This window comes from Streptopelia decaocto (assembly GCF_964273445.1).
Source record: "Streptopelia decaocto genome assembly, chromosome: 15".
In the NCBI taxonomy this organism is placed as follows: domain Eukaryota; kingdom Metazoa; phylum Chordata; class Aves; order Columbiformes; family Columbidae; genus Streptopelia; species Streptopelia decaocto.
The window spans coordinates 270,199-285,480 of NC_138670.1; the positions used below are offsets into that span (position 1 = coordinate 270,199).

At 50.5% G+C, this 15,282-nt stretch overlaps 1 protein-coding gene across 17 annotated transcripts in view; it reads right to left on the reverse strand.

Annotated features, from left to right (window-relative positions):
- The window catches only part of FBRSL1 (fibrosin like 1), a 476,831-nt gene that overhangs the window by 50,610 nt on the left and 410,939 nt on the right, over nucleotides 1–15,282 (reverse strand). For all 17 annotated transcript variants that reach the window (XM_082066493.1, XM_082066491.1, XM_082066503.1 and 14 more), the window contains one exon: nucleotides 5,725–5,770. In XM_082066493.1, the coding sequence (XP_081922619.1) occupies nucleotides 5,725–5,770 (46 nt within the window). The remainder of the gene's footprint in view (nucleotides 1–5,724; nucleotides 5,771–15,282) is intronic.

Here is a 15,282-nt window from a genome sequence, read left to right on the forward strand (position 1 = left end):
ACAGCACAGCCAACCCGCACTGCCAACAGCGCCGCCAACCCACGAGCTCGCGCGGCAGCTCTGCCGTTGGGAGGCACACGGCACCCAGCTCGTGCTGAAGTTAACAGATTATCCACCTTTCCACGTAACCCGGGTTTATGAAGTTGGACGGATGCAATGCGGTTAAGGTGCATGGTCTCTCCTGCTGTGGGTAGAGATGGCTGTACCCTGAACTGCTACTGAACCCCCACAACATAGCTGACAGAGGAGACGGTGAGTACGTTCCCGTTCCCAAAGAGAGCTTTCCAGAGCCTGCAACATCAGAAAACTGCAAGGAGATTGTAAGACTGCACTTACCGCACTGTTTTCTATGTTTGGTTTTGTTTTGAAATGTGGCTGAAACTGGCTGTGATTTGGGTGATTATCTTGGTTACCCACATTGTTTGAAAATCAAAGCCCTCCTCCTTCCCAGGCCACTGTATAATTATACACATGCATATGCAAGAACGCTAATGTGCTCATGCAGGCAGTGACGGAATTAGATAGAACTTTTCAAGAAGAGGGCGCTGGATTTAGCAGCAGTTCAGGGCATCCAGCATTGCTGACCCCAAGCATTTACAAATCACAAACTATCTTTAAAATGAGGTTAAAACCAAGGTATGTGGGTGTCTTTTTAACTGCCTGCGGGCTTTGCAGCACGGAAAAATCAGAGCTCCTCTCTGTGGCCAGGAAGACTGAAGTCTCGCTTAAAGAAAAAAACAAACGCCACCTGACTTAGATTGCCATACAATCTTAGATTGCCATACAATTGCTCATACAATCCTCCGAGGGGCTTGTTTGCATGGAAAACACAGAATACTGTGAGACTCTGATAAAATCACAAGAGCTGCAACACAGGGAACAGGGCAGCTGCAGAGCATCACGAGCGCTGTATAAATCAGAGCAATGTGGTTGCTATCTAAATATATGCATTACTTATTTCCTCTATTATTACAGATGCCGCTGTGGAAGTTTTGCATGTCTATGATTACGGCGGACTCCTGCCCAAAGATTCAGCTGTAAACGATCGTACCCCAGGCTCACTGTGCACGTAGTCACACACAAGACGGTGACCTCACCAAAACACAACCAAAACCTGGGGATAAAGCTGAGATCAAGAGACAGGATGCATCTCTGCTTTTCCTGCCCCTCCGCCCCACTGTGGACGCCACGCAGGATACTGGGAAAATGTATGGGATCTCTCCTGCCCCCCATTCATGTAAAACACAGCTAACGGCCTGAGCGCGCCCTACGCGGAGGTTCTGTAGTTCCAGCTTTTAAAATTATTTACCGTGACAGTTTAGTGCTGAATTAAAAACAAAAGGAAAGGAAGAAAAAAGAATGAGAAGAAGTAGAGAGAAAAAGGAGAGACAGTCCCCTTAAGGCAACAACATTACAGAGCAGTGATCTCAGAGGAACAAGGGCTCTTCTCTGGTTGAGATATGCTTGTCAGGATGCAGTGTCGTCTCTGAACAAGAAATCTCTCTTGCTGGCCCAAGGCACAGTTTTGTGGTCAAGAGGACAGAAAATAAAGGGAGGGAACTTCAAAGAACCATAAGCTGCATTAGTCTGCTGGGGCGGGTGGCTGCGGCGCATCCCACGCTGACAATGACGACCTGCGCACCCGGAAAGCTCGCCTCCCTCCCGTCAGAGGGATAAGACACAGGCTGCGAGCTGCAGAGCTTTGAGGATGTGTACAGTTCATGATGAAAGATAGCACTTCAAAGCCCTCTGCCTGGAAACCCGTGGAGAAGGGTGAGCGGAGGGTAAGCAATCTTATTTTCCTGGGGGGTGCATATGTGGGGGAAGGATAAGACATTTTCACTGTCATTTATTATTGCCATGAAGTCTTGCACTGTTTATGGTATCTCTCATTAAAAGGATCTCTTGATAAACCGCTTGATAAACATTCATTAATTAAGTCTCTCAGCACACTTGGCTGACAAGCATTGGTCTCCTGACGCAGGAGGGGGAGAGGGCGGCTCGGAGCAGAGCTGGGCCCGCCGGCCGCCCTGCGCCCCCGCACAGCTGGGCTCCGCTGCTCCCACCCAACAGCCTGGCACCCGGGCTCTGGACACCCCTGCGCCTCGCAGCGGCACCTCCACCCCACAGCCTGCCCAGCGCTGGGAACGGGGACACCGAGCTGCTGCCCGGCCGCCACTGACTCTGCAATGGAGATCTTCCTCATCAGGGCCCTTGGCCAACGCTAATGGCATTTGGGAAATATCTGCTTTAAGACACTTATTTCACTCTGTCCCCACCAGCAGGCCTGAGTTCGAAAGCAGGGAACTCAGCAGGTCTCCTGGGCCACAACGGCAAGGCTGACTCCTCACTGCAGGAGGCAGCCAACAACAGGAACACAGCGCTGAAGTCCTTAAAATCCAAACTATCCCCCACACGCTTGAAAATATCATTGCAGCACACAGGCGGAAAGCCTTCCAGGGATCCATGAGCGAACGTCCCTCCCACCTTCCCAGACCCACAACACACCTGCCCTCCTATCAACCACCATCATCTGCCTCATCCACCCGCCTGGAGACAGAGGGAGGGGTTCGGCTTTCGCCTGCGCCTCCCCTGCTCTGCACGGCACTGGCCCTTCAGAAAAAGCAAAGGACTGGCTGGGAGAGTCCTGCGAGAAAGGAGCTGCATGGGAGAGCAAACAGACCTTTATTATTTGGCTATCGATTTATTCGCCAGAGGGATGTAACACTCGGCTCTTGGCAGCAAATGCCCTTGTAACTCTGTGCTACAGCGACAACTTGGCTAAACAAATGCTTTTCTGCATCAGAAAACAAAGACCTGTCAGCACAGCAGATCAGGGATTCTCTGCTTTTATTTTTCCTTCCTTACACAGAGGATTTCGTCATGAGCCTCCTGGAGGCTCCAAGTGCCCCATTCAGCCCATCTCACAGCTGTGACTGCCGAGGTCACCCCGGGTCGGGACACCGCTCCACACCGCACCACAGCGGCCGGCCCGCAGCGGACGGGGCGCCTGCGTCTGCTGCTGCAGACGGGCCGGGGCGCGAAGGAGACGCATCGCCACGAAGGAGACGCATCGCCACGAAGGAGACGCATCGCCACGAAGGAGACGCATCGCCACGAAGGAGACGCATCGCCACGAAGGAGACGCATCGCCACGAAGGAGACGCATCGCCACGAAGGAGACGCATCGCCACGAAGGAGACGCATCGCCACGGCCAGGCCCGGCGGGAGGGGACCCGGACAACGTCACCCGCAGAGGCCCAGACAAAAGATGCTGCTTCTCAGGCCTTTGTGGAGCCGTGAAATATGGTCAAAGGTTATGTTTTACAGCTGTTCCAGCCTCAAATAAGCACAATCCATCTATCTTAATACTTAATTGCATTGCTAAGCTGCTGATAAAGTAGGATGGCACAAAACAAATATGCTGGGCCAAACACATCCCCAGGGAAAGTCTGTGGGAACAGGAGGAGTTGCACCAGAAAATGAATACACTTTATTGTGTTTCAAAAGCCTGGCTACCTTCAATAAAAGCTGTAGCATGGATGCTGCAGATTTGCTAGTTAACATCTCTCCAAAAAGGCTGCAAGCGTTTACAAAAGCAGGGCATGGTGCAAATGCCCACGGGAGAGGACGAGCACGTGCCGCCGCGCGTGTGCCCGTCAGGAACCCACGGAGCGTTAATCCGCTCCGCGCAGCCACCACGGCTCCAGCCCTGCAGAACATGGGCCTTAAATCAACACTCTTATCTCACAAAAGGAATTTAAGCGCGAGGCTTTGAAAGTCACTTTCTCTCGGCCATATGGCATCACCGAGCCTGGCGGTGCTGGAGCGGCGTTCATTTGCATGTGCGAGAGACAAATCTGGCTCTTGCCTTGCGGGAGCGGTAACGGGGCGAGGGGCAGAATTCAGCGCTGTTTGGGTTTCTGCACAGTACCTTACCGAGGCGAACCTCCCTCACCTCTCAATGCAAGTGCCAAACGCTGAGGCAGCCCCAGCAGAGCTTGCCCACAATCGCAGCCACCGGTAAAGGGCCAGAGACAAAAATCACGAGCTAAACCCAAAGCTGCCTAAAGCTGGCCATGTCTACACCCACAGTAAACCAAACAGGAACAGGCTTAAGTTACAGGGACATAAACAGCAGTGAATACAGACTTCAAGACAGCAAATCCACAGGCATTCACAGATTTAACTTCTGATAGGGAGGTTATTTTGAAAACTCATGTTGCTGAGCTGCTCTGTGATACGAAGGGGTGAGGGATCTCAGGTTTCAGCATGAGAAGGAGCCAACAAAGCTGCCAGTGCTTCAGCACAAGTGGCTCCAGCAGATCTCTGTGCCATGCATTTATGCAGGATGGCAAGATCTTTGTTTTGCTGAGGCAGCGCCGTATGGGCAATCTGGTTTGCCTTCTAGCGAGCCAAGGCGGAGAGAAAAGAAATACTCTTCCCCACCATTTGTTTAAACTTCCCTCTTTCCCCCAGAAAAAGCTGCATACTTTCATAAAAATATCTGCAAATGTTGTAACATAATGGGCTTGTCATCAGTTTCCCCATTTGGCACTGGAAATCTGCAAAGCTTGGAAAGAAAGAGAATTCCTAACACTTACTGCTGCTCAAGAGCCCGTCTCTAAACCGGGTCTGGATCCAGGTGACGGAGCACACAGCCACCAAAGCTCCGTCCCACGGCCAGCACCTGCTCCTACACGACTGCAAATTATTCTTTTCTTGGCTCCCTTGAAATAATGCATGAAGGTTATTTCATCACTACTTATTAATGTGCCTCATCTCCCATCTCTGGGATATTTGTATATCCCTAGTATTCATTATTGCTCTGAACTGGTTTTATTCTGCAGGTCAATGCTGAGAATGCTGCAGAACAGCCACACGACCTGACAATTCAGAGACACATCACCAGCCTCCTCACACAATAAGTGGAACTATTCCCAGCACGATGCTTTCCATCATGCACGATGCTTTCCATCATGCACGATGCTTTCCATCATGCACCACACTTTGCCCTCTCCACGGCTGTTTCTTCAGGATTTTTGCCTCGCATCCATCTCGGTGAGATTATCCCTGAGAACACATTAAAAGAGAGGAGCTCTGTTTTACGGCTGTACCGAGCCCTCCAATTAGGGCTTGGCACGTTTAGAGAGATGTCACGGTACTTCCCCTGGGGAATGTGAACCGGTGCAGTCTCTTAGCAACACCCAGTGCGTATCACAGGTAACTCTCAACTAACAGTACTGGTGGGAGCCGCAAACCGAAACCCTGCAAAGGTGCCGAGCACCCGCCACCTTGTTTTGGAGAACCCAGATGTACGGACACAAATGCTCTGTATGCACTGGCAGGAGAGGAACGTACAAGCCCTTGTAAGGGTGACACAAATAACACTGAAATGTTGCTTTAAAAAAGAAACAGGTTTGATTGTATTAGCGGGAGAAGCACATCTCCCGCAGCAAAGGCTGACTTTCGTCAGTAATCCCCTTCCCTAGGACGTTCATTACAAATCTGGCTGGTAGGGAAGAACTCCCGCCCCGCACCGAGACAAAGCAGCTCGAAATTTTAACTTTGTCATCACAAGCCTGTAAAGCTGATCTTCATGACAATGTGTGTGGCAAAATGAAAGGCACTGGCAAAGCTGCTCTCCTGCTATTTGCACGATATGGATTCACAACTCAAATCTCTTGCTCTAAGATAAAGAAAGCATTTCTCCAGATCACTTACCTTTATTTGCTGCAGGAGAGAACAGCTTCTCAGAGCCTACAGAAGCCTGAAAAAGAAAGAGAAAAAGAGGGTGAATAACAGCAAAGGAGAATCTAGGAAGGCTTGCTCACAAAAACACAGCTCAAAAACCAAGTCGGTTATCTGTAGACCTGCAGTTACACACTGCACCTGGAGGGTGCAATGTTGTGCCATTAAAGAATAAGCATGCATCCTAAGAAGATGAAAGCAAAGCGTATACAAGTACTGTCCTGATCTCACCCAGCTACATCCTCCTGTCCCGTTTATTCAGGCAGCCATGCAATGCACAGCTATTTTATCCATGATTCCTCACATGAAAACAAAACCAGTGAAACTGCTATCAAGCTCAAGGAAAAAAAAATCAAAGCCTCTCTCTTTGAAAATAAGCTCATTACTTGCCGAACATGCAAAATGTAATTTCTGTGTTGGAAACACAAGTTGCAACTGAACACATCTGTATGAAAGAGGGTGTTATACAATATTATGCCAAATGACAGGTACATGCTGCTACGCACTTAGTTGAGTATGAAATAAAATGCCTTCCTCCTGGAAGAAGCCCATCTCCCTGCAAACGGGGTCGCACTTTGCTGTTGGAGCTCCACAGCATTTGTATTTGTGCTCCTCACTGCTCTGGGAAATAGCTAAAGAAATCCAATTAACCTAAACCTTGTAAACAGCTTCACAATAATCAGGGTCACTGGGTTACAGACAAGATGATAATGACATACAGGAAAGAAAGTCCATTCATCGTAAATAAAGCTTTTATGAGTTGATTGGATGGTTTCCTTCCCTCCGCGCTCTGATATCAAACAGTCAATCTGTTTCAACACGAGCTCTTCCTCCTCGCTCTCTGATAGAACAGCAAGTGGCCCCTACAGAGCCAGAGCTGGTCTGGGCGCAGGGAGCTCGGTCGGCGCTCCTGCCGGCGGAGAACACGCCGCGCTCCGGCACCGCTGCCGCGGAGCACACGGAGACGTGCGAGGCCGAGGAGCGGAACTCGCTGGACGTGCAAAAAGCCTTTCTGTGACTCTGCCTTAGAAGCAATGAACCAGTTCAACACATGGCTGAACCAAGCTGATTTTATGTTTTGTTTTACTGATTTTATTCTAATGTGCCTTAGGAGATTTAGATGATAAAGAACACTATGAATTGTATTACATCGTTACATATTTTTAATGATGACTCAGAAGGAAAAAAACCCAAAACAAATAGTAAAATGCAAGAAGATCTGTGTGAGATACAGTAAGAAACAAGAAAGAGTGATCTATTAATGTTATTTCTAAGTAAAGTGGCACTGCAAGCTTGCACTGAATGTCTTATTTAATGCAAATGTATAAAAAAGATAGGGAAAACGACATGAAAAATAGGTTGAGGCTGAGACACATAAGAAAGAAATTCTGAATCATGTCCATGACAAAGCTGCATGTGTAGCTGTGGCATGTATGAGCATTACACAGCTCAGCAAAAGGATCCTGAAATCTTAGGGAAAATCAGTTACCTGCACGATCCCTTCACTGCGTGGAGTAAAGAGAGGAAGAACCAGGATTAAACAAGGCTTTGCCTAGGCTGGTTTGCAAAGAAAGTGTAACAGTGTCACACAGCAGCAACAACAGCGGTGTATATAACGTTTGTCAGCCAGCTCTGAATTTACAACCCATTGTTAAGAGATTTTTCACTTACAGTCCACGCAAAGTCACCACGCACACAGAACACACCCGCAGGCCCCGGAACGCACGCACACCCCAGCCGACACAACGCCGGGGCCTCGCCGCGCAGCTCTGCGGCGCCGGGACACGGGGCGCGGGAACAAAGACGACGGACCCGCTTTCCAGGCTATGAGACTTGGGTGTGCTTGCACTAAAGCCCACGCAGCACATCGGCAGCTGAGCCACAACTCCTGAGCGCCGGTTCCGAGAGGAGCCGCTGCCCTGCCCCGGCTATTCCCCACTGTCCCCGCTGTGCCCTCTCTGTCCTGGCTGTCCCGGCTATTCCCCGGCTGTCCCGGCTATTCCCCGGCTGTCCCAGCTATTCCCCGGCTGTCCCGGCTATTCCCCGGCTGTCCCAGCTATTCCCCACTGTCCCGGCTATTCCCCGCTGTCCCCGCTGTCCCTGGCTGTCCCGGCTATTCCCCGCTGTCCCCGCTGTCCCTGGCTGTCCCGGCTATTCCCGGCTGTCCCCCGGCTGTGCCCCCCCATCCCAGCTGTGCCGGCCAGCGGCTGCCGCACCAGCCCAGCTTGGTGCTTTGCCTCATCTGGAAAGTTGGGTCCTGCCAACTTTATGGCAACCACCAGCTCACTCCCATCTGTGTAATTCAGCCCCGAGGATTTAATACAGACCGGCACTGTTTAATCAGGAGCTCAAGATCTCAGTTGCTGTAGGTCCAAGCCATATAAAAACAATGTTTAAGGAAGTCAAGCGAGAAAATACACTTTAAAGAGAAAGACACATGGATTATTGCTCAGCCTTCTGATAACAGTGTGTGGCACCACCTTCAACAATCAGAGTCAACATTTACAGAGCAATGTTCTCAACATCAGGGCCACAGTTTACAGACACAAACCTTTACACCTAGAGTTTACAGTAACTGTGCTCTCACTTCTGGCAATTTCTAACTCCAGATCTGAGCATTTTTTGGCATGAGCACCATTCCGAAACAGTGAACGCCTGTGCTGTAGGATATGCTGCGAGCTGCTGCAGAGGCAGGCGGGGAGCTGGGGGAGGAAGAGCCTGAAAACATCATTCAATTCCCTCAGCCGCCCTTTAAAGGAAGCATACAATAAACCTATGTGACTGAGGGAGCCCACTGATGAGTGAAAAAACCCAGCAAACCCAGGCATCTGCGTAACAAGTCCCCTCCCAAACTTCCTGCTGTTTCAGGCAAATCATTTGCATATGTTTAAGAAAGAATTAGAAAAAAAAATAAGTGGCATTCTTCACTTGTGAGCAAAAGCAGGCACTTGGAGGCCTTTCTGCGGTGGGTCCAAGCCATCCCAGGAAATCACACTTTTTTGATGAAACCAGAAGTTTCCTTCCCCCCTTTCACTGCCCCTGCCCGTCTGCACCTCGAGCACCCGCCCCGGGGCCCGGGCAGCCGCAGCAGCGCCCGCTGCTCTTCATTGCCCCAACCCCTTTTTGTTGCTGAACAGGGCAGAGAAACGTCCCCAGCCTGAAGCAAACAACGAAAGACACCTCCAGCCCTCCTTGTGCATCCAAACAAGACACCTCCAGCCCTCCTTGTGCATCCAAACAAGACACGTCCAGCCCTCCTTGTGCATTCGAACAACAAGACACCTCCAGCCCTCCTTGTGCATCCAAACAAGACACCTCCAGCCCTCCTTGTGCATTCGAACAACAAGACACGTCCAGTGCTCCCTGCGCATTCGAACAACAAGACACGTCCAGTGCTCCCTGCGCATTCGAACAACAAGACACGTCCAGTGCTCCCTGCGCATTCGAACAACAAGACACGTCCAGTGCTCCCTGCGCATTCGAACAACAAGACACCTCCAGTGCTCCCTGCGCATTCGAACAACAAGACACCTCCAGTGCTCCCTGCGCATTCGAACAACAAGACACGTCCAGTGCTCCCTGCGCATTCGAACAACAAGACACGTCCAGTGCTCCCTGCGCATTCGCTGCTCGCGCCACAGCAGCGCCCACCACAGGCACCTTTCCACAAAAACTGCCGCTTGTAAGGACCCACTCTCACTCCCAATAACCACCTTTGCATTTAAGCATATCTAACATCCATCCCCAAAGTGAAACACACACACACACATGATTTTGGAGAGCAGCACAGTCTCTGGGGTAGTCTCATGTTGCTGAAATCTGTAAGGCCCAACACCCTTTTGATGACACGCTCAGATCTGCACCAAGCCTTGTGGGTCCCCCTTTGTGGTTTACTCAACCAAGTTAGCAATTCTCTGCCCCAATTTGATTTTCTTTCTTTTCTACACCAGATCTAAAGGGGAAAACGTGCCCACCCAGTTCTGTGACAGTTTGAAACCACGCTGAACACATTTCTAACCCCTTCCTGGGTTGCAGAGAGCAAGCAGAGGAGCCGTGCTGCAGTCCCTCCTTCCTCCTCGCCTTGGACCTACCACATATAAACTCAGATTCCATTTTCAGCACTAAAAGCGTAGCAATAGCAGTTTTTTCCTCAAAATGGAAGGTGGTAACCACGAAGGATTTAGCACAGCCTCTCCTCTGAAGGGGAACAGTGAGGCATAATGAAGTCCACGCCTCATTCATCCTGGTTCCCACTAAGCCAAGGCAGCTGAAAGGTGTAAGAGCTGTGACAGATTAATAATTTAATGATTATATACGACAGAACAACATCATCTGACAGAGACAGGATTATACACTATGTCAGGCCTCATAGCAACTACCTGTTTGTTTGTTTGGTTGTTTTTTCTTCTCCTTTCTCCGTAGCCTGTAAAATGGCTAACGGAATACAGCTGCCCCGTGTTCCCAACGAGAGCTCTGACCTCCTGCGGCCTCCTGGAGCGCCAGAGCCCGCCCGCCGCGCCGGGCGCCGGAGCCGGCACCGGGAAGCGGCCAACACGGCTGCAGTTCTGGGCCACCAGGAGCAAGGCTGCGCGGTGTAAGGACCTGGCAGGTAATTCTCTACAGTGCAAAAGACAAGCATTCCCTCCAAATCTGAGTCCACTTCCGTAGGCAGAAGGAGGCAATAAAAGAGAGTTTACATTGTATTTCTGGATGGCTGCCTATCTTCTAAACAGCCAAGAGCCGGTCTCAAGAGAGACTGTTTTCACACTGTTACTGAACCTAGCAAGCACTAAAAAGCTCTCAAGAAAACCCTTCTCCAGGATATATTCAAACTAGAAGTGTTGGATACACCTAGAGAAACTTCCAGCATAAAGCACAGCTGCTATCTGTAAACGGTAGATCAATTTTCATTCTTCCCTTTGAACTGTTTCCCCTGCTTTTACCTACCACTCTGACGGCACTTGGTCGCTTGTCTAGGAGAGAATTTCAGCACACGTCAGTACTGCTTTACTATATTCCAGGTGAGTCTCTAAGTCATTCATACCAGATCCCTTCATTCAGTAATATGAGAGCAATACCTAAACCAGGAAGGTATTGTTCAGGTTGTGATTCTTCTATAGGAAGTAGAAATTGATCCATCTGGAAAGGTGCAAGAGGAGCCTAGAAATCACACACACAAAACCAAACTGAAGTTGACCCTTAAGACCAAGACAGTATTTAACACATTCCAGAATACAGAAGCGACCCACGGGAAGCACTGCCTGCGTTGTGAGGGGATGTTTCAAGGGAACCTACGGTCTTTTCACAACCAGGATTATTTTTGGAGGGAAACCACAGCTCAGTTAAGAGGACAAAAGAAAAGTTAGACCTGCAAGTCAGTCATTTCACACAGCATCACAGGAAAGCAAGCTGGAGTGAGAAGTACACGAGCCGCCCTTCTGCAGCACCTTCCAGAAGATCCAGCATCGCAGCATGTGGCTGGCTGGGACAGGGCCGAACCAGCTGTGCGAGGGGCTGAGCACGGGGAACAGGACACTCGACGACTCGCACAAACCCACGCGGCACCTTGTGATCACCTTCCCACAGCAAAGACATCCCCGGTCCCCGTCCCTCCGAGAGCGTCGCACCAAGTGTCGCTGGGCCCAGGAGGGCTCAGCACCCGCAGCCGCGCTCCGGGCACCACGAGCGGAGCCATCGGGAAGGGAGCACTTCCGAAAAGCCGTTTAGATCCTGAATGGTGAACAGGCTGCTGTGAAAAATCTAGTTCCAGCTGAGGGTCAGGATCACTTACGAAATTCTGGCTGTTGACATCCAATGCAAATAAGGACTAATAATAAGTATTATTCCCTAAGCAAGAATGAATGCCAGACAGACCTCCAGCTTTCTTGCAACAATCCTACAACTTCAGTTGTGCCTTCAGCTACACCGTAACACATCACAGTGAACCGTGCAGCATCCTGAACAGACAACTACTTATTGAAACGGCAATTCCGTAAATGCCCCAGATACTTCTACTTCAATTTTGATTCTAGGCCATCTCTGGGAGGTACCGATGGGTATTCGGTATCTTGCAGGAGAGTTCACTCTACAGAAGGTTGACCAGAAACAAAACGGTTCTTGGACTGCACTTTCATACAGCAACATATTTGTTTAGGTTCCCACCTCACATTCATTTAGCACATGCATATTCAGTACTGCTGTACTCCTGGAAAGGGCTTTCACAACACACTCCGCTCTTGTTCACTATTTCTTCCAAGAATGCCTATTTCTCTCAGCAGTTTGTATAACCATGACTATTTTTACAACAGCCCCTTTGAGAAGCTACCACAGGTGTGTGAACAGAGAACTAAACTAGGCCACAGAGGTCCCAGAAGCAGAGATCACTGGTCCCGATTCACCATTGAATTACGCTGACTTTACATGATGACAAACGGAAAGCAAAGCAGGGTGGATGCTGCCTGGAGGGCACGGAGGAAACGCTGTGCAGACAGTCTGATTCAGCTCGGGGCAAGGAGCAACCCAGCTCATCGCTTCTCCGCAACTTCAATGGTACAGTTTTGTTTGGACCTCCTCTTTTGGCAACACAGTGATAAGCTTAAAACAACACCATTTTGTGTCCAGAGCATGTTCCTCATCACCTCACAACCAATTTGGGGTAGATCAAACTAGCTTCGATTAAGCAGCGACTGTAATTCCTGAAGATATGCTGCCGCGGTCTGTCGGCTTATTGCGCAGCCGAGCCTCCTGCCGCGGCGAGGGCGACCGGCGCTGCGGCCCACCGCACGGCGGCCACCGGGGCCTCGGGCACAGCCCTCCCCAGACCACCCCTCCAGCCCCTGGAGAACGGCTACAGCCCGGGCTTCTCCCCATCCTACTCCCGCCATTAGCCATGCTTCATGGTTCACCTTCCTCTGAGCAGTTGCTGCCTCCCAAAGGACAAGATCAAACTCCCTCTCCTTCCCAGCTCAGCTCCAATAAATAAACAAACACGCGCACTTAAAAGAATTTAGTAAAGGAGGAGAAGGGAGGAAGCCGGGGAGCTCCTGGGCCTCAGCAAGGCTGGTCACACAGCTGCAAACAGTCCCTCAGCTGTTTGAACAGACACTGACCAGAGGAGAAAACTTCCAGCTGTTCCTCATTAAACTCAGCCAAAATCCTTGCTAAAAGTTACTGTGCTTACATGTCTTAATTTAAATTAAGGTGCAGTTGGTCTCTGTCTCAGTATCCTCCTCCCTCAAACCTCAGCTCCCAAATTGCTACCAAAACCTACCTTAATTTTACATTCCCGACTCTCTTCCACTCCAGCCAGCACTGACTGCCCCACCTGTACACGCTGGTGCACTCCACGTCCTGGCCTATTCCCACCAAACAAGCGCCTGTTACGGTCAGCAGGGAAAAAAAGACAACGCAGAACGTCAGCTGGATGTTGCTCTTCTTTGTCTCACACCGGGTTGTTTTTAGTTCCGTGCTCACGTACAACACTGCTGACTTAGCTTATGGGACCCCTGAGGAGAGTCCTCTCCCGGCGTCACCGCACCGGGCTGCACCTCCCGCCGTCGCTCAGAGGAGCAACGTGTCCACGCCAACGGCAACCGGTGCACACCCGGTCAGCGAACAACCGCTCTCCGTGGCACGCACTACAAAAGGGCTTTGTGCGATCTGGTTTAAACCTCCGAAACAACAGAGATGTCATGCTTCTTCCCGAGAGCTGATCCCTCCTCAACAGGCAGGCTTTTCAGACTGGGTTTCCAACACTGAAAATGTTTCCATTACCCAGACGTTGACACAGGCAACTGCAGACTTGATTACTGATTCAGCTTTTGCTACTGATGTAGGGGAAGACCTGCCTACAAATACAACAAGTTGGGAACACTGTGTAATATACTACTATCGTAACTTGTATTACTGTCATTACAGCTTGAAACTATCTAGCCAGGATATCTGTTTGGCTGGGATATGGGTTTTTATTTTCACTAACAAATGGCATGGAGAGTGCTCTTTGCAGAACTACCTACAACTTCTTATAATTCAAAGGCTGCCTTGTAGGAAGAGTGATGGGGGAGCAGGGACTGCACTGCAAATGACAGGTGGCAGACTGTTGTTTGGTACCTACCAAATTACCCTGCGGCTCCCAGGGCTGCCTCGGCATTTCATTATCCCAGCTCTCTCCTGGGAGGACGCAGACATGAATTCACACCTCATGTCCTGGTTTCCGTCAAACTGAGTAAGAGTGCAAACGCTGGCACTAACCGGGAACGCCAAGCAGGGCTTGGCACGCGAGGACGAACCCCCGGCCGCGGTCTCCGCCGGCTCCCGGCGCTTATCGCGGCACCGGCCGGCGGCCTTGGCAGCGGCGCAGGGCCGGGCAGGTCGCTCCTGCGGCTCCTGCCCCCGCTGTGCCAGCAGGACAACCTTCATCTTGTTGTGTCTTTCAACCAATTACATGTCACCCAAATCCCACCTGCAGCCTTCGACACAAATGGCTATAAATCACAGTTTAGAGACCAAGAGGGTTTTGCGAGACATTTGATTTCCTAAAAAGGTCACTGTCTGAAAATTGCTGCAGTTCAAAACTGTACTGAATAACAAACTGCACTGGCAGACAGAGAAGGAACCTCTTCCATGGTCTGTTGCGTGTTGTCAGATAACATTAGAACGATTAGGGAGGCCAACAATGGCAGAATCGTTACGATTCAGCTCAACCAAAGAGCTGATGCAAATTCAGCAGAATATCTCTTCCTTTCAATTTTTGAAGAAAACATAATCGCTTAGATGAAAAAAGGAAAACTGCACGAGCCCATGAACACATCCAACACGGCCACCTTGAACAGGCAGAGCACAGCCCGCTCCATCTGCCGGGTACCGCAGAGCCCAACACCTGCCTGGCCGTTTCTCAGACCACGGCAACGCTGCACGGCCCGGCCCGCTCAGGATGCTCTGCTGTTCAGGGGAAATGCTGCCTTCTCATTTCTAATCCATACGCGGATATGTAGTGGACCCTGTACGGCACTTTATGTGAACCACATCACAGAAAACATCTGGGAATACTCAAAACCCATTTGACATTGATGCTGTTCTGGACACCCTTGGTGCCCATCCCTGTTTTGCGGGTGACATGTCCTGCCAGACAGCCCTCAGGCAAACCAGCACTGGAGTCTCTGAAAAGGATCGGGCTAACTGCGATAGGCTCATGAGATGCAGAGAAGACTGCATCGCCCTCCGAGCCCGGACCGTGACGTGTGACACACGTACACCCTTGTGACAGGAGTTCCCAGTGAGGGATGCCATCCTGATGTGGCCCTTTTCCTGGGCTGGGGGCAGGGAGCTTATCAGAAAGGCGGCTCTTGTCCGCTGCGATGGAAACATGGTGTGCTTCCCGCAGCACCCTCACAGCAGTGTCTCTGCAGAAGGCGCTTTTGTTGTTGTTGTTTCTAATTCACTGCTCCAAAATATTTCTTGGCTGTATCCCAGGGCTGAAGCCTTATCTGCCCATCCCCCTGCAGACACACAGCAGCTGCAGAGGCTTATCAG